The 24,859-nt window shown below is 51.3% G+C and overlaps 2 protein-coding genes across 2 annotated transcripts in view; both read right to left on the bottom strand.

The window, feature by feature from the left end:
• Nucleotides 1–466: 466 nt before the first annotated feature.
• Nucleotides 467–16,122, bottom strand: NOC4L (nucleolar complex associated 4 homolog). Its single transcript, XM_029082931.2, is given in 16 exon segments — nucleotides 467–660; nucleotides 1,308–1,421; nucleotides 1,688–1,770; nucleotides 2,666–2,780; nucleotides 2,782–2,845; nucleotides 3,160–3,270; nucleotides 3,816–3,876; nucleotides 4,591–4,702; nucleotides 5,023–5,073; nucleotides 5,194–5,228; nucleotides 6,400–6,502; nucleotides 6,677–6,826; nucleotides 8,121–8,228; nucleotides 8,988–9,094; nucleotides 12,830–12,950; nucleotides 15,958–16,122. Coding segments are annotated over 16 exon segments (1,551 nt in total). The 5' UTR covers nucleotides 16,054–16,122; the 3' UTR covers nucleotides 467–540.
• A 4,168-nt stretch (nucleotides 16,123–20,290) lies between these two features.
• Nucleotides 20,291–24,859, bottom strand: part of LOC100079882 (E1A-binding protein p400) — a 100,132-nt gene continuing 95,563 nt past the window's right edge. Inside the window, exons 52-53 of the mRNA XM_029053357.2 lie at nucleotides 23,925–24,002; nucleotides 20,291–22,667 (exon numbers count right to left, since the gene is read on the bottom strand). Coding sequence (XP_028909190.1) covers nucleotides 22,392–22,667; nucleotides 23,925–24,002 — 354 coding nt within the window. The 3' untranslated portion in view covers nucleotides 20,291–22,391. The remainder of the gene's footprint in view (nucleotides 22,668–23,924; nucleotides 24,003–24,859) is intronic.

Genomic DNA, 24,859 nt, shown 5'->3' with positions numbered 1-24,859 from the left:
TAACCCCTCCTTCCGGGGTGGTAAGCTCAGTCAATCACGATCCCCGACAGGAAGCACAAGCTGCCTGGTAAGCTTTGCAGCGAGACCAGCTCCCCGCTCTCCGCTGCCAACACGGATCGGGTAAGCGGCCGCCGTGGAGACGGCAGGGACAGGAGGCAGATCGGGGCAACAAACCTGGCCAGAGACTGATGGGTCCTCCTCGTTGACCCCCAGCCATCGCACCAGAGCCCAGATGGGGAGCAGCATTGCCCAGCCTAAATGTCAGGCCCCAAGGGAGGGGACTCGGAGACGGAAAGAGAGCGGCCCAAGTTAGAGCCCGGAAGGTGCTGGCTGAGGACGGTCTTGATAGGAACAAGTACTGATGAAGGGGAGGGCCCCCTCCCACCTCACGGCCATCACTGCCCACCCAAACCCCTCCAAGGCAAAGATGCCACACCCCCGGTGCCCCAGGAAGATGCCGCTTATGTTCCTACCGCTCGAAAAAAAGAGATTTATTCCCAAGCACGGAGGGGAAGGGTAGGAGGGGGACAACTCAGCGCTTCACTCCAGTGCAAAGTGCTCCGCACAAATGTCATTCTTCTGGCCCAAGAGCCCCTTCGCCTGGATGAACTCCAGGGCCACGGGGCCAGTGGTTTTCTTCTTGAAGTCTCGGTCAAAGATCTGGAAAATGGGAAGGAGAACGGGGTGGGGAGAAGACATCACACTTTACTATCTGGCCCGGGATCATCTGGGGACTCCTGGTCCAGCCACACAGGTCAGGCAGAGTCTGGCCTGCCCTGGGGACAAAGGAATCAGCCCAAGTACAGAAGACAAGACTGGCCGGGCCAGGGCTCGGGCCCACAGGCTCTCAGGGAAGTGGAAGGCCAGGCTTCCCGCTGCCCTCTTGGGAAAATGCCTCTCCAGGGAGAGATGGCAAGGGCGGTGACTCCAGGAGAAGGAGGGACACAGGTGAGAACCCCATACCCGGGTTTCAAAAAGGGGGAGTGGGAGGCTGCCTGGCAAGGCTGAGCTGGCTGGACTCAGATCCCCCTCCAGACTGTAAGATCGTTGTGGGTAGGGAATGTGTCTGTTTCCTGTTTTACTGTGCTCTCCCAAGCGCTTAGTACAGTGCTCTGCACACAGAAAATGCTCACTAAATATGACAATGAATGAATGAAGGAATCCCCCTCTGGCCATCCCTTTGCTCCCAGCCCTTCTCTAGCCCCGGGCCCTAACCCGCCCTTCCCAACAAGTCCAGCCTTCCGATTCAGCCCACCACCCCAAAGGTGGCCCGACCAGGGGCTGCCCAGGGCCACTCCCGGACTTGCCTCATAGGAAGTCAGCTCCAGGAGCTCTGAAATGGGGACCTCCTGGCTGGACAGGGGGTGGTTGATCACCATGGCTGCTCTGGCCACATCTGGGTGGTAGTGTTTCTGAAGGGCCTGGAGGGACAAAATCAGTAACAGTAATAATTTACATTATTGCCTTGCCCAAGGTCACACAGCAGACAAGTGGCAGAGTAGGCATTAGAACCCATGACCTTCTGACTCCCAGGCCCTTGTTCTATCCCCTATGCCACTGAAGCCAAGGAGCTTCTGAATCCACATGCCCAGGCAGGGAATCTGTTATACTGTCCTCTCCCAAGTTCTTAGTACAATGCTCTGCACGCAGCAAGCGCTCAATAGATACGATTGCCTGACTGACTCACCTGCAGTTCCCAGAGGCAGCTCTCCAGGGCTCTGCTCTTGGCCGGATCTTCTTCCTCCATGTCATACGGATCTGCGCCCAACGCTGTGGAGGAAACGAGGTCAGGAGAGGTCAGCGGATGGGAGAGGTAGGCGACACTCCCCGCCAGGAGGGGCCGAGGACAGCCGAGAGGGGAGGCCAGCAGGCCCTCAGAGGCAGGGCATGCCACATCAACTCTGGATGCTTGGAAACTATAAGCACTTTTGCAGCTATTACCTCACTTTATCCCCGACACTCCAAGGAGATTCAGAGAGGTGGCTGGTCTTACCCCCTTATTAAAGATAAAGCTGAGGCCCGGACAGATTAGGTGACCAGCCTAAGGTCACGCAGCATCCCAGTGGCAATGTTGGAACTAGAATCCAGGTCTTCTAACTTTGTCCCGGTGGCCAACCCTGGCATGGGGGTGACATCCGACATCCTCCTCCCACCCTACCATTCCCTTCTCTCTCCTGGGCCATTCCCCTGCCAGACAGGGAGAGAAAAGAAGCCCATCATCTTAGCCACCACTAGACATTTCTAGAAAGGCCAGGAAGCAGCAGAGGTTGGGGCTGGGGGAGACTAGAACAGAGCAGGAAGGGAGACACCGGGTCCATTAATCCCAGTGCCGCCGCCCTCCACCTCAGGCTGGGGACAGGGACCTGATGGACGGATCGGATGACCAAACCAGGGGATGCTACTCTGGACTCAGGCTGGGGAGTCCCAGAACTGTTCCCCATCGGCAGTTCCGGCTTCAAAAGGGAGGCCCACCCAGCCGCCAGGATGTGTCAGAGGGTAAGAACCGCCCCCGGCAGCTAGCACAGCAAGCGCCCGGGTTAGGTGCCAGCCAGCTTGGCTTCGAGCATGAGGTCCAAGTCTAGCCGGCGATGAGAATGGAGAGGCCAGCCCCTCCTGCCCGGGGCCGGTCCGCCCACCCACCCCTCCCCGTAGCCCGGACGCTGACCTGACGACAAATCCGTGGGAGCGGCCGCAGGGCGGTGGACGAGGGCCTTGCAGGCAGGGTGCCGGCGCAGGAGGTTGCAGATGAACGGGATGACCATGAGCAGCGCCTCGGGGGGGGGCCGTCAGGGCCAGGCGGGCCAGGCGCTTGGTGAACGCGGCTACCAAGTAGGCGGGTAGGTGTCTGCAAAGGGAGAAGGTTTAAGGCCGAGATCCTATCGCAGCTCCATGACACCCTGAAGGGTGGCAGAGGAGGAGAAGTAAGATCGTAATGACAACCCTAATACCCAGCCAGGTAATCCTGTGTGACCCCTCACCCAAGGGTATTTTTAATCCAGGGATCAACTCTTCTAACCTCCTGCCTCTGGGTCTGAGCCCAGCGGGCTTGAGGTTTCTTCGATGCCCCTCAGCGCCCATCCCCTTCCCCTCCCGGCCAGAGGCCCCGGCCTCGGCCCAGGCTCCAACCGAATCCGGCTGAGGCCAAGCCCACCCACTCACGATGAAGACAGGAACAAGTCGGCGAGGTGGAAGAACCGGGCGCGGTACTTGACGTGGTAGATGGAGGGATCCAGGAGGCTGTAAAGCTTCTGGTAGAAGCCAGGGTACTCCCTAGGCAGGGACAGAAGGCCGTCAGATATGCCCAATCAGTGGCCCGGAGGAATCTAAGGCTCTGGCAGTACCCCGCAAGTTTCCGGGACTCTGTTCTCAAAGATGTGATGGGCCTTTCACATCGAACATCTGGTTAGCTTCTCTGCCTCCCTGTAAGGCTGGCTTCAGCAGCGCCGGGGAGAGGGACGGGAGAATGAGCAAGGATAAGCCTCAGATTCCCCATTTCACATGTGAGGAAGGTGAAGCCCCGAGAAAGTGAGTGACTTGCCCGAAGTTATACGAAAGGTGGAACCAGCCTCAGGGCTCTGATCCTGACACCCAGGCCTGTGCTCTTGCCACTAGGCCACGGCTGTTTCTCCAGTGAGGGCAAAATGGCTTCCAGGAAGAAAGACCAGATGTTTGGAGCTTGGGAGTCTAGCCGAGGGTCCCTGTATGTGGCATCTCTCAAAGGCCCAGCTCCGCTTCCCTAGCGGCCCACCGACTCAGCCACTCCCACGAGCCCCACCCCTCCCGCCGCAAGCCCCCAAGCCGGCTCCACGACTCACAAGTTGTGCTGATGGATAAGAACAAAGAGTCCATTCAAGGCCAGAAGGCTGATGGCCCCTCCTGCAACAGACCAACAGTTACCAAGCTTGCACGGGGTACTGAGACAACATCTTCCGGGCCCAGGAGGGAGATGGGCACATGCTTGCACTTACTCTCACATTCCGAGCCAAGACCAATGTGCACAGAAACACACGAACACACCCATATGCCTCCCAGTCTCCACCCCCGATATTCCTACTCCCCCACCCAAGCCTGATGTTCGGAGAAGCACACCTGTGCCCGATTCACACACTCCCACATCCAAGCCAAGGCCGATATTCAGAGAGACACAGAGACCTCCACAAAACACAAGCAGAGATGGATGTGGCCAGAAATTCACCCTCGCATGTCCCTCTTTCCCACCCACCAATACCTATCCATGGGTCCCATACCCCCGGACCCAAAGACCCGTGCACACACTCTCTCTCATTCACACACACAGAGACACACACTCCTTTCCTCACTCTCCCTGAAAGACCCACATCCACCAGTACATACACACACCCCTAGAGCCAAACAAGCAGAGAGACCGAGAAACCCGCACACAAACCTAACCCCTCAGGACCACAGATGCCCACAATATCCAGAGGTGAGCAAACACTCATGCACCTGCCCCGGTCCCCAACACACAGATCTTTCCCTTCCCATGTAATTAAACACTCAGAGACACACACAGCCATAAGATCACCGCCCGCCACCCTTCGAGCCAAAATTGGAGTCGTGTCCTCCCCTTACCGATGTCATAGGCTCTGGTTAGGAAGTCAATCATAAGAGTCGGTTGGCTCATGTGGGCAAGGATGGTGTCGTGCATGATGAGGAGAACCTTCTTGTACAAGGAGCTGGGCAGCTGCAGGAGGGTCAGCACAGCGTTAGATTGTCTGCTCCTTGAGGGCAGGAATCGTTATTTACTCTTTTTGAATGACCCCAAGTAGTCCTCTGAACATCAACACTCCCCATACAGTGCTCGCTCCTACCCAGCCACACTCCCTGCTCCTCCCCACCTCACCCAGCGAGGCTCGATCATTCACTAACTCAGCTACCCAGGCTGGTCAGGACACAACGGCCCTCCTGGACTGGGATCTGAGACCCTCGGGAAAGAGGAGACACACAGACGGGATATTCCCAGGGGCCCTCACTCCCAAACCTGGGGCCCAAGGACAGCCCTACCTTGTACTTGAGGAACCTGAGCCACATCCTCTGAAACACTTTCTTGTGTTCCTGAAAAGCAAGACCAAGCCCCAGGCTGATGAGCTCAGTCTTTTTTGCGGTGGGCAGCATCCACTTTGCCCCCTCCCCGTTGGGCTCCCATCAGGCTAGCGCCCCCAGCCCAGTGTTTACCCCCAGATAGATGACTTTCCAGGTGTCTTGAAGCTCTGTCTCTCAACGGACGTGGGAAGGAGAGAGGAGAAAGAAAAAGTTCCAATTTACACACAGTCCTAAAACCTTTTGGTAGATCCTATTCCTGCCTCAGGAAAGCCCACTACCAGTGTTGCTCCAACTCAATCAGAAGCAGGCTCTCTCCCCCAAACTATACCAGTTTTATTCCACCCTTGGAAATACCTTTCAGATACCAAGGGGCACCCCACTCAGGCTGTGGAAAAACAATTACGTCCCTCCCCTGGATTTCCACTATACCTTTCTCTGAAGATCTCCTGATCCTTTCCCCAATTAACTCCTTAGACCTCGTTGGCTCTTCAACAATAGAGGAGGCAAGGACCAGCAACCTCATTTTTACAGACAAGGGAGATGGGCTCAGAGAGGTTAAGTAACTTGCCCAGGGTCTCCCAGCATGAACAGACCATAGTCTATACAATAATAATATGAATGGCACACCTATTTTTCCAAAGCGCTTGGACATCAATCCCCACAGCAGACCCATGAGGCAGGGAGAAGTAAAATCATCATCCCCATTTCACAATGAGAACACCGAGGTCCCAAGAGGTTATGTGACTTACCCAAGGTCCCACAGTAGGTAATGGAGGGCCGATATTAGAAGCCAAGTCTCCTGACTCTCTCAACTCCCCCACTAAAATGCAGGCTCTGGACTTGGCAGAAAAATCTACACTTCCCTCTTGTTCCCCTCAACCTGCTACAAACCACCTCCTCCTTGGGCAGTCAGTCCCTGCCTCTGGCCTGTAACGTCCTCCCTCCTCATATTTGACAATGGCTCTTCCTGACTTCAAAGCATTATTAAAGGCACACCTCCTCCAAGGGGCCTTCCCTGAATAGCCCCTCCTTTGCTCTTCTCCCACTCCCTTCTGCGTCAACCTGATCTGCTTCCTTTATTCTTCCCCCCTCCCATCCCCAAAGCACTTACCTACATATCTGTAATTTATTTATCTGTATTCATGTCTGTCTCCCTTGCTCTAAAACGTAAGCTCGTTGTAGGCAGGGAATATGTTCGTTTATAGTTGTGTTGTACTCTCCCAAGAGCTTAGTACAGTGCTCTGCACACAATTAGCGCTCAATAAATACTGACTGAGCTTGCTCCTAGGCCTCTTGCCCCAGCCTGCCCGCTCTGACCCTTCTCCCAAGGCTCCTCACTTTGGTGTTTCACGTAGAAGTTGTCGAGTTTGCTCTCCGAGCGGGGTAGGCTCACGCTGGAGATCAGGGTGAAGGTGTTCTGCTGAAACGCGGGGTGAGGCTCCTAATGGGGAGAGACAGACTGGTCCAAACTGATCTGAGGGCCCAACGGAGCCCGCAGCCTCAGGAAGCCACAGGCAGTCTCCAGCCCGGAGGACCCTCCACCCCGTCCCGGTGCCCCAGGAGAGAACCCGTCCACCCCCATCCTTTCCGACCTCAGCCGCCGCCGGCCCCTCACCTCTCCGTGCGCGTCCATGATCCTGGCTATCACCTCCATGGTTATCTGCATCACGTGGTAGCGTATGTCATCGAACTCCAGGAATTCCTGGAAACGGGAGATCAGCAGGGAACTATCGCCCTTCACGGGGATCAGACTCTCCACGACACACTGGGAGAAAAGAGGGAGAGGAAGCCAAATTAACCCATCTGCAGCAGCTCCACAGCCCAATCAAAAGACACTGTTTCTGCATCCGTGCCCAGTGGGCAAAAGGCCCGGGGTCAGAGGCAGCCAAGGGTGTAAGAGAAGAAGAAAACTGGGACCCACCCCCTGCCCTTGTGAACAAGAACGCAACACTTCCGTTTTGTATTTCTCGAGCTCTTAATCCTGGACGCTGCACCCAGTGAGGGCTTGTCCGACTTGATGATCATCTATCCACCCCAGTGTTTAGTACACGGTGAGCACTTAATACCACAAAGCATTTCCACTATGTAGGTCACAGCACTGGAAAGGGCAAAGGCCTTCAAACAAGGATAAATGACCAATGATGGAGACAGGTGAACATGAACAGAAATGAACCCCTAGAATTTACGAAGACAAACCGAAGTGCTGCAACCATGAAGGGGGGAGGCAAAAGATCATCTGGGGTTCTCCCGTCCCTTCCCTGGGTACAGGGACACCTGGTTGCCATTCTGCTTTAAGATGTAAAGAGGCGGGATGGCCTAGTGAAAAGAGCTCAGGCCTGGGAGCCAAAGAGATCAGGATTCTAGTCTCAGCTTCTCCACTTGGCTGCTGTGTGACGTTAGTCAAGTCCTGTAAGCACTCTGTGCCTCAGTTTCCTCCCCTACAAATTGGAGATAAAAAACTTGTTTTCCCTTCCTCCTGGACTGTGAACACCATGCTGGCCAGGGACCGTGTCTGATATCTCACATCGACCCCAGTGTTGAGCATGGGGCTGGCAAAAACTCTGTGCTTAATACTAGCACTACTAGTAGTGGTGCTATTAGGTAGTGAGAGAAAAAAGGGAGAAAAAGCCAAAAGTCCAAGCCAAAGAAACCTTCTTCAGTCAATCCGCATCCGACACTGTTTGGGCCGATAGTTCCAGGATCGTGTCTACTAACTCTACTGTACCTTCCCAAGCCCTAAGTATGGTGCTGTTGCATGGAATAAGCACAAAATCAATGCAATTACTACTATCACCCCTCTGCCCCAGAGTGGCTCCTTTTCCCCCAGCAGCTTCTCTCGCCCCGAGGCTCCCGTAGAACCCTCTGTCCATCCTCTGAGATTTGGGGAGGCCCGACCCGACCGGGGACCACAGGTTCGGTTTTCAGTCCTCTCTGCCCATGGCTGGGAGGGGTGGGGCAAAAGGTGCCCAGTGGCAGGGGAAGAAGTCAGCAGGGCCACCGGCCTTGACCAATGGGCTCCCTCCGCCGCGGTCTACCTGCCCCGGAGCCCACCTCCTCACCTTGAGGACCTCGCGCGGGAAGAGGTAGTTGCTTTTCCATTTGGCTTCGGACAGTGGGTACATGCCCTCCATCTGCACAAACTTCATGAGGGTGCACAGAGCCAACTCCTGGAGGGGGAGGGGAGTAGAGATCAGGGTGTGGGGAGGGCAAGCTCCCACGGGTGCTCCACCGGATGAAGGAAAGGGAGCAGCTGGAGACAAGGACAATGGGATCCGGGCACCCGGTCACCTGGAGCCTTGTCCCAGATCACCAACAATCTCTGGCTCAAGCCAACCGGTCCCCTGGAACGATACCTCACTGAGCAACATCTCACTGGGCCATTCAGTGACAGGTATCTCTTCTGTTCTGAAAAATCTCCAGAGACGGAGAGAGATCTGTTCCAACGTTCAATCGTGCTGGATCAGGCAATCCTTCCTTAAGTCTAACCCAACTCCCTCTTCCTACAAGGCCTCTTCCAAGAAGCCTTCCCTGACTAACCCCTCTTTTTCCTTTTCTTCAACTCCTTTCGGCGTCACCCCAACTTGCTCCCTTTACTCATCACCCCCTCCCAGCCCCATGGCACTTACTATATATATATATCCGCAATTTTTTTTTTGTACTGTCCGACTCCACTTCTAGCCTGTAAACTCGTGGGCAGGGAATACGTCTGTTAATTGTACTCTCCCAAGTGCTTAGTACAGTGCTCTGCACATAGTAAGCACTCGATAAACACGGTCAACTGACTGACTGCAGCGCAAACTCACTTTAAGTCCTCCAATCCTGGGTGGGCATCGAGGCTTAGTCTCTCCCCACCTCGGTCTGCCCATCTGCCCTGCCCCGACAAAGCAGCTGCTGCGCAAATCTCCGGCCCCGACCCCCTGACCCACCTGGACCTGGAAGACGTGGTGGGACTGGAGCTTGCTCAGGCTGTTGCAGCAACTGTGATAGCGGTGTCTCATCCACATCTGGTACTTGATCACAGCCCCGCAGGAAGCTGTAAACAGACACAACTCAGCCCCTGCTCGGTGCCCCCGGGGGCGGCTGAGGCCGAGCCTGCCCGCTTCTGCTTTGGATGGCGCTTAGTACAGTGCTCTGCACACTTAATAAATAGGATTGAATGAATTTCAGAACTTTTGGCATGGGAGGAATTAAGGGGAGTGAAGCAGGTGTGAGGGAGAAGAGTGAAAAGGAGCTGCATGGCCTAGTAATGATGGCATTTGTTAAGCACTTACTAGGTGCCAAGCAGTGTTCTTAGCACTGGGAGGGGATACAAGTTGATCAGGTTGTCCCATGTGGGACTCACAGTCTTAATCCCCATTTGACAGATGAGGGAACTGAGGCACAGAGAAGTTAAGGGACTTGCCCAAGGTCACAGAGCAGATAAGAGGCGGAGCCAGGATTAGAGCCCATGACCTCTGACTCCCAAGCCCGTGTTCTTTCCACTGAGCCACGCTGCTTCTCAAGTAGTAGAAAGCGCATGGGCCTGAGAGTTGGAGGACCTGGGTTCTAATGCTGACTCCGCCACCCGTCTGCTGTGTGACTTTGAGTAAGTCATTTCACTTTTCTGGGCCTCAGCCACCTCATCCTTAAGACTGTGAACCCCACGTGGGACATGGACTGTGTCCAACCTGATTTTCATCTACCCCAGTGCTTAGTATGGTGCCTGGCACTTAGCAAGCGCTTATTAAATACCATTTTTAAAAAAAGGTGGGGAAGGGAAGGGGCAGACGGGGAGAAGGTGGAGGCTTGAGAGTGTTCTAGGCAAGGTCTCTGTCCCATTGGTGTCTACTGCATCACAAGTGCTCTCTAGACTGTAAGCTCTTCCTGAACAGGGAATGTGTCTGTTTTATTGTTACACTCTACTCTCCCAAACACCTAGTACAATGTTCTGCACACAGTAACCGCTCAATAAATACAACTGACTTACTGACGAGGACAGCACGGGTTTGCAAACCATGTCGACAAACTTCCCCAACCGCAGCATCCACTGGCGATAAAGCGAAGACTTTCACTGCTCTCTACCCTTCTTAGGGCTACGAACTCTTAAACTGTACTCTCCTGAGCGCTGAATACAGTGTTCTGCACCCAGTTAAGTGCTCAATAAGATTGACTAAGGCATTCAATCATTCATTCAACTGCGCCTACTGGGTGCAGAGCATTTTACTTAGCACTTGGGAGAGTACAATACAACAATAAACAGACACATTCCCTGCCCACAGGAGCTTACAGTCTGGGGTTGTTGGGGAGACGGACATCAATACAAATACATTCCAGATATGTATTTAAGTGCTGTGGGGTTGGGATGGGGGGGGCGGGCGGTGGGAGGGAAGGAATTAAATGTCTGGAACAACTGGCGAGGGAGATGGGCATGGGTGTCAATAAGGGTGGAGAAACAGTTTTGCCGGGCAGAGGAGAGGGCAGAGTTAAAGCATGCAAGGAGAAACATGAAGTGGACAAAGTCGTTCTGATATTCAGATCTGACTGACCCACCCGAGGAAACAAAAACTCCTCTTCATTGGCTTCACAGCACTTCATTCAATCGTATTTATTGAGCACGTCCTGTGTGCAGAGCACTGAACTAAGCGCTTGGAAAGTACAATTCGCCAAGAGATGGACACAATCCCTACCCAACAGCCGGCTCACAGTCTAGAAGGAGGAGACAGACAGCAAAACAAAACAAGTAGACAGGCATCACTACCATCAAAATAAACAGAACCATAGGGAAATGCACATTATTAATAAAATAGGGCAATAAGTATGTACAAATATATACAAGTGCTGGGGGGAGGAGAAGGGGTTAGAATTCATCCCCTTGCCCCCTCCTAACTCACCTCCCTTCCCTCCTTCTACAACCCAGCCCGCTCACTCCGCTCCTCTGGCGCCGCTAACCTTCTCACTGGGCCTCCATCTCGCCTGTCTCGCCGCCGACCCCGGCCCACGTCCCGCCTCTGGTCCGGAACGCCCTCTCTCCTCTAATCTGCCAGACATTCACCCTCCCCACCTCAAAGTCTTACTGGAGGCACAGCTCTTCCAAGAGACCTTCCCAGACTAAGCCCCACTTTTCTCATCCTCCCTCCCTTCTGCGTCCCTCTCACTTGCTCCCTTTGTTCTTTGCCCCCTCCAACCAGCCCCACAGCCCTTATGTCCCTAACTGTCATTTTATTTATTTGCATTGAAGTCAGTCTCCCCACCTCTAAACTGTGAGCTTGTTGTGGGCAGGGAATGTCATTCATGACTGTTATATTGTCCTCTCCCAAGTGCTTACTTAGGCCAGTGCTGTGCGCACATTAAGTGCTAAGCTTGGCTTCAAAGCCGTCCATCACCTTGCCCCCTCCTACCTCACCTCCCTTGTCTCTTTCTACTGCCCACCCCATTCACTCTGCTCCTCTGCCACCGCTCACCTCCTCACTGTCCCCCGTTCATGCCTGTCCCGCCGTCGAACCCTGGCCCACGTCCTACCTCTGACCCGCAATGCTCTCCCTCTTCACATCTGCCAAACTCTCTTCTCCTTTTCAAAGCCCTACTGAGAGCTCACCTTCTCCAGGAGGCCTTCCAAGACTGAGCCCCCCGCATCCCTCTGCTCCCCTTTCCCTCCCCACACCCTCTGCTCCTCCCCCTTCCCCTCCCCTCAGCACTATGCTCATTTGTATATATTATTTATTACCCTATTTATTTTGTTAATAAGGTGTATATCTCCTTGATTCTATTTATCTTGAAGATGTCTTGTTTTTGTTTTGTTGTGTTTTGCTTTGCTGTCTGTCTCCCCCAATTAGACTGTGAGCCCGTCATTGGGCTGGGATTGTCTCTGTTGCCGGATTGTACATTCCAAGCACTTAGTACAGTGCTCTGCTCATAGTAAGTGCTCAATAAATACTACTGAATGAATGAATGCTAAATAAATACAACTGAATGAATGAAAGAGGTCGAGGGGTTGCAAACCAAGAGGTTGGGGGTCGAGGGTAGCAGCAGCAGAGGCATTCATTCATCCACTCAATCGTATTTACAATAATGATGATGGTATTTGTTAAGTACTTACTGTGTGCCAAACACTGTTCTAAGCACTGGGGTAGATACAAGGTTGTCCCACGTGGAGCTCACAGTCTTAATCCCCATTTTCCAGATGAGGTAACTGAGGCCCAGAGAAGGGAAGTGGCTTGCCCAGGGTCACACAGCAGACAAGTGTCAGAGGCAGGATGAGAACCCACGTCTTCTCACTCCCAAGCCCGGGCTCTTTTCACTAAGCCACACCGCTTCTCTATTTATTGAGCACTTCCTGTGTGCTCTTCACTTCTCTGGGCCTCAGTTACGTCATCTGTAAAATGAGGATTAAGACTGTGAGCCCCACGTGGGCCAATCTTGCTTCTCCCTCAGCGCCTAGAACAGTCCTTGGCACCCAGTAAGCGCTTAACAAATACCACCATTATTACCATCATCCAAGGTCACAGAGTAGACAAGCAGCAGGGTGGGGATTAGAACCCAGGTCCACTGACTCCCAAGCCCGTGCTCTTTCCACTAAGCCACAATGCTTTTCTATTTATTGAGCGCCTACTGTGTGCAGGACACTGTACTAAGCACTTGGGAAAGTACAATACAGCAATAAAAGAGACAATCCCTGCTCACAATGAGTTTACAGTCTGGCGGGGTGGGGGGAGAGACGGACATCAAAGCAAATAAAGGATGAAGTAGGGTGAGCCCCCCCCAGCGAAGACCCCCGGACCGGGGTCCTCACCTTCCGCTAACCCCTCCTCGTCAGGCAGGGTCCCCACGAACAGCTCCTTCTTCTTCAGCAGAGCCCCAAAAAGGCGGCTGCAGGTATGGATGGCGGCGGAGACTTCATCCGTCTTCTCCGACTGCGGACACGGAAGGAAGGGGGTTGGTGAGACCCTCGACTCCGACCCCCCACCCCCAACCCCCCCAAGGAATGTGTCTAGACCGTAAACTCGCTGTGGGCGGGGAGTGCCTCTCTTCATTGCTATATTGTACTTTCCCAACCCCTTAGTACAGTGCTCAGCACATAGTAAGCGCTCAATAAATACGATTGAATTGAATTGTCTATTGATTGTTGCACTGTCCTCTCCCAAGCACTTAGTATCAAGACTGTGAGGCCCACAAGGGACGGGGACTGTGTCAACCCTGATTTGCCTGGATCCACCACAGCGCTTAGTACAGTGCCTGGCATATAGTAAGTGCTTCACAAATACCATCCCTATTATTCATGGCTTTGTGGAAAAGGCCCGGGTTTGGGAGTCAGAGGTCGTGGGTTCTAATCCCGGTTCCACCCCTTGTGTGACCTTGGGCAAGCCACTTCACTTCTCTGGGCCTCAGTGACCTCATCTGGAAAATGGGAATGAAGACTGTGAGGCCCACTTGGGACAACCTGATGACCTTGTAACCACCCCAGCACTTAGAACAGTGCTTGGCACATCATAAGCGCTTAACAAATACCATCATCATTGTCATCATTATTCTCTGGTCCTCAGTTACCTCATCTGGAAAATGCGGATGTAATAATAATGTTGGTATTTGTTAAGCGCTTACTATGTGCCGAGCACTGTTCTAAGCGCTGGGGTAGACACAGGGGAATCAGGATGTCCCACGTGGGGCTCACAGTCTTAATCCCCATTTTACAGATGAAGGAACTGAGGCACAGAGAAGTGAAGTGACTTGCCCACAGTCACACAGCTGACAAGTGGCAGAGCTGGGATTCGAACTCATGACCTCTGACTCCAAAGCCCGTGCTCTTTCCACTGAGCCACGCTGCTTCTCTTTCACTCATTTCACTCAAGAGTGAAATGTCTTGCCCAAGGTCACACAGCAAACAATTGTCAAAACCAGGATTAGAACTGTGAGCCCCATGTGGGACAATGGGATTACCTTTTTTCCACCCCAGCGCTTAGAACAGTGCTTGGCACATTGCACTTAATAAAATACCATCATTATCATCATTCTCTAGGCCTCAGTGACCTCATCTGGAAAATGGGGATGAGGCCCATGACCCCAAGTGGGACAACCTGATTACCTTCTTTTTTTTTTCCAATGGTATTTATTAAGTGCTTACTATGTGCCAAGCACTGTTCTAAGTGCTGGGGTGGATACAAGGTCATCAGGTTGTCACATGTGGGGCTCCGGGTCATCATCCCCACTTTATAGATGAGGGACCTGAGGCACAGAGAAGTTAAATGACTTGCCCAAGGCCACACAGCAGACAAGTGGCGGAGCCAGGATTAGAACCCATGACTGTCTGACTCTCAAACCCGGGCTCTTGCCACTAAGCCATGCTGTTTCTTGTATTTCCCCCAGCGCTTAGAACAGTGCTTGGCACATAGTAAGCTCTTAACAAATACCATCATCATCATAATTATTCCTTGTGCCTCAGTGACCTCATCTATAAAATGGGGGTGATGATCGGGAGCTCCACGTGGGACAACCTGATCACCCTGTATCCAGCCCAGTGCACTTAAATACCATCATTATTATTATTGTATCCACCTCAGTGCTTAGCACACAGTAAGCGCTTAAATACCATCATTATTATTATTATTATTATTATTATCATCACTAGAGTGGTCTGCACACATAAAGTACTCGTTAAGTGCTTACTAGGTGCCAAGCACTGTTCTAAGCACCGGGGGTGGGATACAAGGTGATGAGGTTGTCGCACGTGGGACTCCCAGTCTTCATTCCCATTTTCCAGATGAGGTCACTGAGGCCCAGAGAAGTGAAGTGACTTGCCCAAAGTCACCCAGCTGAAGAGTGGCAGAGGCAGGATTAGAACCCACGACTTCTGACTCCCCAGCCCGGGCTCTTGCCATTGAGCCACGCTGCTTCCTGACTCGGCGCCCCTTCACTCATTTATTCATTCATTCGATCGATCGTATCGATTCACTCCATCATACTGATTGCGCGCTCACTATGTGCAGAGCAGTGTACTAAGCGCTTGGAACGTACAATTGGACAACAGATGGAGGCGACCCCTGCCCAACGATGGGCTGCGTGCCGAGCACTGTGCTGAGTGCTGTGCTGAGCGCTCGGAGAGGACAATGCGGTAATAGAGACGATCCCGGCCCAATGACTGGCTGCGTGCAGAGCACTGTGCTGAGCCCTCGGGGAAGACAAGGCAGCAATAGGAAGCAGCGTGGCTCGGTGGCAAGAGCCCGGGCTTGGGCGTCAGAGGTCATGGGTTCGAATCCCGGCTCTGCCACTTGCCAGCTGTGGGACTGTGGGCGAGTCACTTCATTTCTCTGGGCCTCAGTTCCCTCATCTGGAAAATGGGGATGAAGACTGGGAGCCTCCTGGGGGCCCACCTGAGGACCCTGCATCTCCCCAGCCCTTAGAACGGTGCTCCGCACAGAATAAGCGCTTAATCAATACCAACGGTATTATTATTACCCCTGCCCAAGGACGGGCTGCGTGCGGAGCACTGTGCTGAGCGCTCAGGGAAGGCCGATGCAAGCAGAGTGAGACGATCCCTGACTCGTTCCCCTGGTGGACGGGGTGGGTGGCCCCGCGGCCCTCCCAAATAAATAAACCTTGGTATTTGTTAAGCGCTTACCATGTGCCGAGCACTGTTCTAAGCGCTGGGGTAGACACAGGGGAATCAGGTTGTCCCACTTGGGGCTCACAGTTAATCCCCATTTGACAGATGGGGTCACTGAGGCCCAGAGAAGTGAAGTGACTTGGCCAAATTCACACAGCTGACAAGTGGGGGATTCGAACCCATGACCTCTGACTCCAAAGCCCGGGCTCTTTCCACTGAGCCACGCTGCTTCTCCTCCTCCTCCTCCTCCTGCTCCCCCTCCCCCCTGCAGCCCTCCTCCTCCTGCTCCTCCTCCTCCGCGCAGCCCTCCGCCCCCGCACCTGCAGGAAGGCCAAGATGTCGAAGACGAGGTTGGCGTTGCTGCGCTGTCGGAGCACCGCCCCCAGATGGCCGGACAGCACCGCCTCCGCCTCCATCCCGCCCCGGACCGGCTCCCGGACCGGCTCCCGGACCGGCTCCCGGCGGCTCCCGGCGGGCCGCACCACGTGCGCGGAAGAGGCGGGGGCGGTGCCGGGGAGGGGCGGGGCCGGGGAGGGGCGGGGCCGCCGCCGATAGGCGGAGCCCGGGCCGGGGGGCGGGGCCGGGGGGCGGGGGCCGGGCCTGATAGGCGGGATCCGGGCCGGTGGGCGGGGCCAGGGGCGGTGGGCGGGGCCGAGCTCGGCGTCCCCAGCCCCCCCCCCGGCCTCGCCGGCGCCCCCTCCGGCCACCGCGCCACGGCAGCTCTGCGCCTCCGCCGGCCTGGTCTCCCGCTCGGCTACGGCGACGCTGCGGGCCGCCCCGGCCTCTCCGGCGCCCCCCGCCGGCCGCTCCGCTATTGCCGCCCTGAGCCCCTGCCGGCCGCTCCGGCCTCTCCAGCGCCCCCCGCCGGCCGCTGCCGCGACTGCGGCTCTACGCCCCCGGGCCTCCTCAAGAACCTCCTGTGCTTGTCCATCCACCTCCCATTTCCATCAGAAACTCCTCACCCTTGGCTTTAAACCTTTCCCCCTTCCACCTCACCTAGCTGCTCTTCTGCTACATCCCAGCCCGCGCGTTTGTTCCTCTAATGCCGACCCACTCACTCTACTTTGTTCACTCAATAGTATTTACTGAGCGCTTACTCTGTGCAGAGCACTGTACTAAGCGCTTATCCATCTCACCGCCAACCTCTGGCCCAAATCCAGCCTCTGGCCTGAAATGCCTCTCTTTTCATACCCAACAGAAAATAACTCTCCCCTGGCTTCAAAGCCTTATTGAAGGCCCATCTCCTCCAAGAGCTCTCCTCCTAAGGTCTCTTTTCCTTTTCTTCCACTCCCTTCTTCGTCACCCTGACTTGCTCCCTTTTTTCATCCCCCCATCAGCCCCACAGCATTTATGTATGTATCTGTAATTTATTTATATTCATTTCTGTCTCCCCCCTCTAGACCGTAAGCTCATTGTGGGCAAGGAATGTGTCTGTTATATTGTACTCTCCCAAGCACTTAGCACAGTGCTCTGCACACAGTAAACACTCATTATGATTGATCCGTCCTCCTAACTTTCCCACCACAATTGTCAACACCCCCATCCTCCCCATCCCAGAAATCCACTGTCTTTTATTAATAATATTAACAATAATCGTGGTATTTGTTATAAGCTACGTGCCAAACATTGTACTAAGCTCTGGGTAGCTACACTGCAATCGGATTAGATTCCATAGTCTCTCTGTTCCACATGGGTCTCACAGTCTAAGGGAAAGGGAAGACAGGTATTTAATCCCCATTTTACCTGTCAGGAAACTGCAGCCCAGGGAAGTCAGGTGACTTGCCCAAGATCACCCAGACGGCAAATGTTGGAGCCAGGATTAGAACCCAGAGTCTCCTCTCAGACCTGTGCTCTTTCCACTAAGCAGCCCCACTCTCACATTCAGTCAATCACTAAATCCTGCTAGTTTTTCTTCCATATTTCCTGGGTCCTTCCCTTCCTCCTCTCTCAAATGGTCACTACCCTACTTCAAGCTCTTATCATCTCCTAAGTAAACTTTGTCTCAGAAGTGCGTGGTTTAGTGGAAAGAGCACAGGCTTGGGAGTCAGAGGTCGTGGGTTCTAATCCCTGCTCCGCCACTTAGTTGTGTGACTTTGGGCAAGTTACTTAACATCTCTGTGCCTCAGTTACCTCATGTGTAAAATGGGGCTTGAGACTTTGAGTTCCACGTGGGACAACATGATCACTTTGTGTCTACCCCAGTGCTTAGAACAGTGCTTGGCACATAGTAAGTGCTTAACAAATGCCATTATTATTATTATTATTATTATTATTATTATTACCATCTCTCCACCTCTAATGATTCTAGGAAATGTAACTCTTGGGATGACTTCCTACTTTCCTTCAGCCCCTTCACATTAGCTCCATCTCCAGGGCAAGCCTCAACCATATCACCAAGATCAGACCTGCCAATAGATCATCAGCTGCTTATGTTCAAACTCCAGAACTAATTCCAACACTGATGAGTGTTGGTTTAGATTAGACTTCAGGCAAACTGTGATACTTAAACCCATCCCTGATCCACTGCAGCCAACCTTTAACCTGGAACTTTCTCCTCACTCAAATTTGTCAAACCATATCCATCCCCACCTTCAAAGCCTTAAAAAGCCCTGCCTCCAGGAACCTCCTGGTCACGTCATCCCTCTGATATCCATGGCATTTCTGTGTACGTCTTTTTTATAGTTTTAAATATGTATTGCTTACTTTTGCTTCTACCAACTGTAAGGGTCTTTCCTTATTCCTAGTGTACAATTTGTATTCATTTATTCATTCAATCACATTTACTGAGGGCTTACTGTGTGCAGAGCACTGTACTAAGCACTTGGGAAAGTACAATAGAACAATAAACAGCAGCCAGCCACCCTCACTGGAGTGTAAGCACCTTGAGACCACCCTCCATATTCACCCCATCAGCCCCTCCTCCAGTTCACTGACAAAGCAACAGTAGTGTGAGGCCTTTTCAACTTTCAGAATATGGGGAAGAATGTGGCATCTGCTGTGACTGTGGGATTCTGAGCTACAAGGAGCCCAAAACTCTGTTCTTCCAACCACAATGCCATAGCCTTCTTATATTGATCACTGTCCTTGTCTTTTATATTGTTTGGATTTTATTGTTTCATCCTCCTTAAGTGTTTGTTGCCTGTCCTTTCCCCACTCCCTTATTTTTAAGGTTATGAGCCTCTGTGGGAGGCAGGGCCTTCGTGTAATTTCCATCTGTTTTTCCTAGTACTTATTACAGTACTCTGCACAAAGTGGGTGCTTTTATTATGAATAATAATAATAATTATGGCATCTGTTAAGCGCTTACTATGTGCCAAGCACTATTCTAAGCACTAGGGTAGATACAATTTAGGTTTGACATAGTCCCTGTCCCAAATAGGGCTCTCACACTCTCAATCCCCATATTACAGATGAGGTAACTGAAGCCCAAAGAGTGAAGTGACTTGCCCAAGGTCATACAGCAGACGTATGGCAGAGCCTGGATTAGAACCCATGACTCTCTGACTTCCAGGCAGTGCTCTATCCACTAAGCTACGCTGCTTCTCTAACACTGATTCTCTAAGCCATGCTGCTTCTTTTAATAAATACTACACACTATTGCTATCACTGCTGCCTCTTTCACTTTCAGGCATCTACAGAGAGAAGTGTCCATGGCATTGCTGTGGGTCGGAGACGACCCGATAGCATAAGACAGTACTCTGTACATGACAGGTATCCAGTAAATATAATTATTAACAGCAATAGTAACGACCCCTGGGCCACGTCCTCTTGCGGTCCTGGAATGCCCTCCCCTCCTCTCCTCCGCCAAACTAATTCTCTTCCCCTCTTCAAAACCCTACTTAAAGCTCACCTCCTCCAAGAGGCCTTCCCACACTGAGCTCTCCTTTTCCCTCTGCTCCCTCTATCCCCCCTTCACCTCTCCGCAGCTAAACCCTCTTCTCCCCCCTTTCCCTCTGCTCCTCCCCATCTCCCGTCTCACCCCCTCAGCACTGTACTCGTCCGCTCAACTGTATATATCTTCATTACCCTATTTATTTTGTTAATGAGATGTACATCATCCTGATTCTATTTATTTGCTATTGTTTTAATGAGATGTTCTTCCCCTTGATTCTATTTATTGCCATTGTTCTTGTCTGTCTGTCTCCCCCGACTAGACTGTAAGCCCGTCAAAGGGCAGGGACTGTATCTGTTACCAATTTGTACATTCCAAGCGCTTAGTACAGTGCTCTGCACATAGTAAGCGCTCAATAAATACTATTGAATTTGAGCACTTACTATGTGCCAAGGGTGGATACAAGCAAGTCGGTTGGACACAGTCCCTACCCCACATGGGGCTCACAGTCTTAATCCCCATTTCACAGTTGAGGCACAGAGAAGTGAAGTGACTTGCCCGAGGTCACAGCAGCCAGGTGGCAGAGTTGGGATTAGGACCCAGGTCCTTCTGACTCCCAGGCCCATGCTCAAAAACCTTTGGGAAAACAAGGTGATTGGAGAACATTTACTGAAAGTTATCGAAAGGGCTGACTGCCTATAATGGTCTTGCTTAAAGTCAACAACCCAATCTGGATTGTGGGATGTTTGAAACCTTCTGAGTTTCGAACTCTGGAAGCTTTACCAGTCACACAGTATTAAAATAGAAAGGCTACCACAAGCTATAAAAATGTACACTTTATTATACCTTCCATCTTGGTAGGATACAACACTATTCCATACAGTCCTACTTACCAAGTACAAATGCTTATATTCATAAAGTATTTACAGGTTGACTCTGCTTTCCTACTAGGCTACTGGGGGTCGGGGTGGGGACAGAGAGAGAAAGAGAGAGAGAGAAAGGAATGGGAAAAATAGATATTTTCATCCTCCTTAACTTTCACAAACAAAGAAATACCGGCCTCTGGAAATCTAACACATTGACACGGTCAAATGGGTTTTGGCCTTCATGCCGGAATGCAAACAAAGTATACTCAAAAGAAAAATTGGATCTGGATTAGCAAGGTTTTAGTGATGGGCGACAGCATGCTGGGTTCCCAGAACTCCTCGCCTTTATCACAGCATTTTTTTCCAGTCAAATTGGCACTTTCAGCTATTCACTCTCCACTTTAGCAGCCCTGAAAAGAACAACTACAATAATAAAGTTTAGGTCATTACAAAATAGTGGCTCAAAACAGTCACGTGAAATGAACGGACTAGAAAAAGTACTACAAACTTGAGGACCACGGGGCAAACACCAAGGAGAGAGAAAAATCAAGGACCATTTGTCATCTGATACTTCTACTCTATTGCAGATGATCTAGAAGTGCATTTCCTACTTAAAACTCAAGTAGGCATATCAAGTGTCTATAAGGTCTTATATAAGATGAAATAAAAGTGCTTTGGCTTGCTTTGAATTAAACCACTGCTCAAGAGAGTAAGAAAACAATTTCACAGAATGGAAAAAGAATCCTATAAAAATCCATTTTATGAAATGTAATGGAAAATTCTCTTTAAAATGCCTGTCACCATCATACATGCCCTAGTCAAAGTGAGGAAAAATATTAAAAGAGACTTTGCAAACCACCTTAAAGAGATCTTGTTTTCCAAAGTTTTTAAGTCTGAGAAGACTATTGTCATACTCTTTGCTATTTTTTTCCTATGATTAAGGCAAATTAATGTGGATGACAAGATCACCGTCTTTTACCATCCAAAATACCCACCTCAAGATACATTCATCATTAACAATTTCAGTAAAAGAATACAAGAGTCACAGCTAATCCTTTACACCATTTAAGAATCAATTGAGTTGAATTTTCGATCCTCTCTTCAGCAGCTGGAGGCCCAACGGCTGTGAATTGAACATTCAAACACCACGAGAATGGAAGGGGACGGAAAGTTAAACTCCGGCACTTAAAATAAACACCCAAACCAGACGTCTCAAACCAAACAAACACGAAACATTTTTAAAAGCTACGAACTGAACGCTCCTTCTCACAGAATCAGGAGCTACGCTTTCCACAGACAGCTACAGTCAGCAACTAGCCACTCGGAACATGCCCAAAATATCCATCATCACGAAGGTGAAGAACACAAGCAAGAGCACAGATCTGGAGCTTCCGAGAACTCGGTACACAAAATCGTACACAAAACAGCAGTTCCAAAGACTTACAAAAATGGACGATGAAACCTGTTTAAAATTACAAATACCGTAGGTACAAAGGTTCACATTTACTGGCAAAACTCGGTAAGGAGCACATGACACATCAGCTGTTTCCCAGGGGGAACGCTCTGCCTCGGCGAAGAGCCAGGTTCGGTTCTCTGCAGAAAGCTCCAGCCCGGACCAGCCACCGCTAGGTTCTTCGCGCTCTCCTTGGATGGATCCGCCCACCCTCACCATCCAGGGAAATGGCCCCATTCCATTTCGTGCCGCTCCCTCGGCCCCCCTGCCGGGTCCCACCAACTCACTTCCCGGAGCCTTGTGGTGTCTCCTAGACACCGGGGCAGCCTGCTCAACTGGCTCGTTAACGGGGCTTCAGTCGACATCTGAAAATAGGGCCCTTCCGCAAGGGGCGGGACGTGGAGTCTTATCTGAACAAGGGAGAGATGAGACATCCCCCCCTCAAAAAAACCCCCAGGGTTGGAATGTGCAGTTGTCCCCTGTTAAAACTGAACTGAAAAAGAAGGGTTTTTGGGTTTACTTGAAGCAGCGTTGCCCACTTTGCCGGGACCGGGCAGACCTTAGGGGGTCTAACCTCCCCGCTCGCTACACTTCCTCGGGGGCTCAGCTGGGCTTGGTCGGGGCCTTTAACCTGACCGGGGGGGCCCGCATCGGCACTTTGGGCGGCTGCTGACTTGGAGCTTCGGAGGTCGGTGGGGTCTGTCCAGAGTTGGCTGCCCCCGAGGCCTGTAGCTGTGGAGAGGCCGCGGTCACCACTTGCTGCTGAATTAGTTTCTGCTGAACCACCTGGGCCGTGGCGGTAGTGGCAGGGATCACTTGGACTTGCTGTTGGCCGGCGGTGGTTTGGGAAAGAGCCACGGACTGTGGTGGAGTCTGAACCTACAGATTGGAGAGGACAGGGCAAGTCGATTGGTTTTGTATTAAAAATGGTTTTACGGACTTACAGTTCACATGTTCTCCCTGGGAGGAGGGCACGATCACTGTTGACATTCTCTTCTGAGAGCATCCCTTATTTGGAATTTTAACCTCTAGAAAGTTAAAAGAAGTTTCTTCAATTGCTTCAGGTGCTCCTGTTTCATGAAAATCCATGTCTTTAAGGAATGAAGAAACAACTCTGGCTGTCTTGGGTTTTGTTCTCCGTGGATCCAAATCCATGTTTCTGAGAAGCAGAGTGGACTAGTGGAAAAAGCCTGGGCCTGGAAGTCAGGGGCCGTGGGTTCTAATCCCGGCTCTGCTATGGGCCCACTGGCAGAAATCGTGTGATTTCTCTACGCTTGTTTCCTCAACAGTATAATGGGAATTAAATCCCTCTTCTCCCTTCCCATTGGACTGTAAACCTCAAGTACATTGTCTGACCTGATTACTTTCTATCTACCCCTGTGCTTAGAACAGTGCTAAGCACACAGTATTTAATAAATGCCACCATTCTTATCATCATTAGACTCATCAAAATTCTTATCTTCTTTAGTTCAAGATAAAATTGATCTGATTTATATTATTCCACTGAAATTAAATTTAAAGGTCACCACCCCGAAAATGAAAACAGAGCAGGTGGCCCTCAAGTGAAAACCATCAGTCTTTTTAATAAAGGTTGCAAAACACACTTGGATAAGTACTTAACATTTACTGACAATGACACGCTAAGCGTTGAACAATTCATGGAGAAAGGCATGGTCCCTGCCCTGTGGACTGTCAATCTAAATGGGAAAGATAAAACAGAGAAAGGTAGAGAACACACCCACTCACATAGACATATAACCAGAAATTCCCGGGGGGAAATACAGTTGGAAGAGGATGTGTGGCCTAAAAGTATCTGCAGTGTTCAATCCCTTTCACTGACCATCTTCAGGGGGTCTATGGCAAATTTGAATGAGGGAGAGAGAGTAGCTTCCCAGATGGGAAGGGGGAGACAATTCCCAGTGGAGAAAATGGCATGGAAGGATATATGAGTGGGAGAATGGAACCAAAACACAACCTGGAGAGGCTGGAGGCATGAAGCGGGGAGGCTAGGAAGAAAAAAGGTGTGCTAGGCGAGACGAGACAACTGGAGCATGGTCAGGGCTTAGGAATGGAGTGTGTTTCTGGAGATGTTGTGGAGAAAGCGTCCACCTACAGGGACCAGTTTCTGAAACTTACCTGCTGGGAAACAGATACCATTTGTTGAATATTGGCCATGGTGGTTTGCTGTTGAACTACTTGAGGAAGCTTTGCCACCTTCAAAGAGCATAAAAACAGGAAAATATTTAGATTATTAATAATAGTAATGGTTTTTGTTAAGCGCTTACTACATACTGAGCACTGTTTTAGTAAATGGGGGGGTGCGGGGTGAACAACTAAAATCTTTGCAATAAGTGATTTACAGTGTGTTCAATAGGGAAGGGATGATCATTTTTGAAAGAAGATGCTATCTCATTCTAACATGTCTGGATTATAAACAATCTTTCAAAGACATGGAGCTGGCAATGAAGTTCACTGGGAATTGGCTCAATCTTCTTTAATTACACTGCACCCTGATTTCCCTTTATGTAAGAGGAAAACGGGGGCCAAGAAAAATTAAGAGGGTGGTCCTCCACAGTTTAAATGAGATTATTATTAATAACAATAACAATAATTGAGTTATTTGTTAAGCACTTACTAGGTGCCAGGAACTATACTAAGCACTGGGGTAGGAACAAGCAATCAGGTTGGAAACAGTCTCTGTTCCACATGGGGCTTATAGTCTTAATATTCATTTTACAGATGAGGTAACTGAGACACCGAAAAGTGAAGTGACTTGCCCAATAGTCACACAGCAGACAAGTGGCAGAGTAGGGATTAGAACCCATGACCTACCGACTCCCAGGCCCGTGCTCTCTCCACTAAGTCGCGATGTTGGAGGAAAGAATTGCCTTGCCCAGGGATATTTGTCCCCAGCAGGGTAGATTGCCACTTGGGAACAGGAGGCCGGCCACCATTTTGCCACTTACACAGCCCCAATGTACCCATCTCAAGCTCCTGCCATGGTAGGTTTGGAACTCAACCCTTTTGGTGAAGAACTCTGAGTAGGGGAATGACCACGCTTGCCTAATTGC

Source organism: Ornithorhynchus anatinus, chromosome 2 (genome assembly GCF_004115215.2).
Source record: "Ornithorhynchus anatinus isolate Pmale09 chromosome 2, mOrnAna1.pri.v4, whole genome shotgun sequence".
In the NCBI taxonomy this organism is placed as follows: Eukaryota; Metazoa; Chordata; class Mammalia; order Monotremata; family Ornithorhynchidae; genus Ornithorhynchus; species Ornithorhynchus anatinus.
The sequence above is the reverse complement of the archived record's forward strand: the minus strand, read 5'-3'. Positions and strand labels throughout refer to the sequence as shown.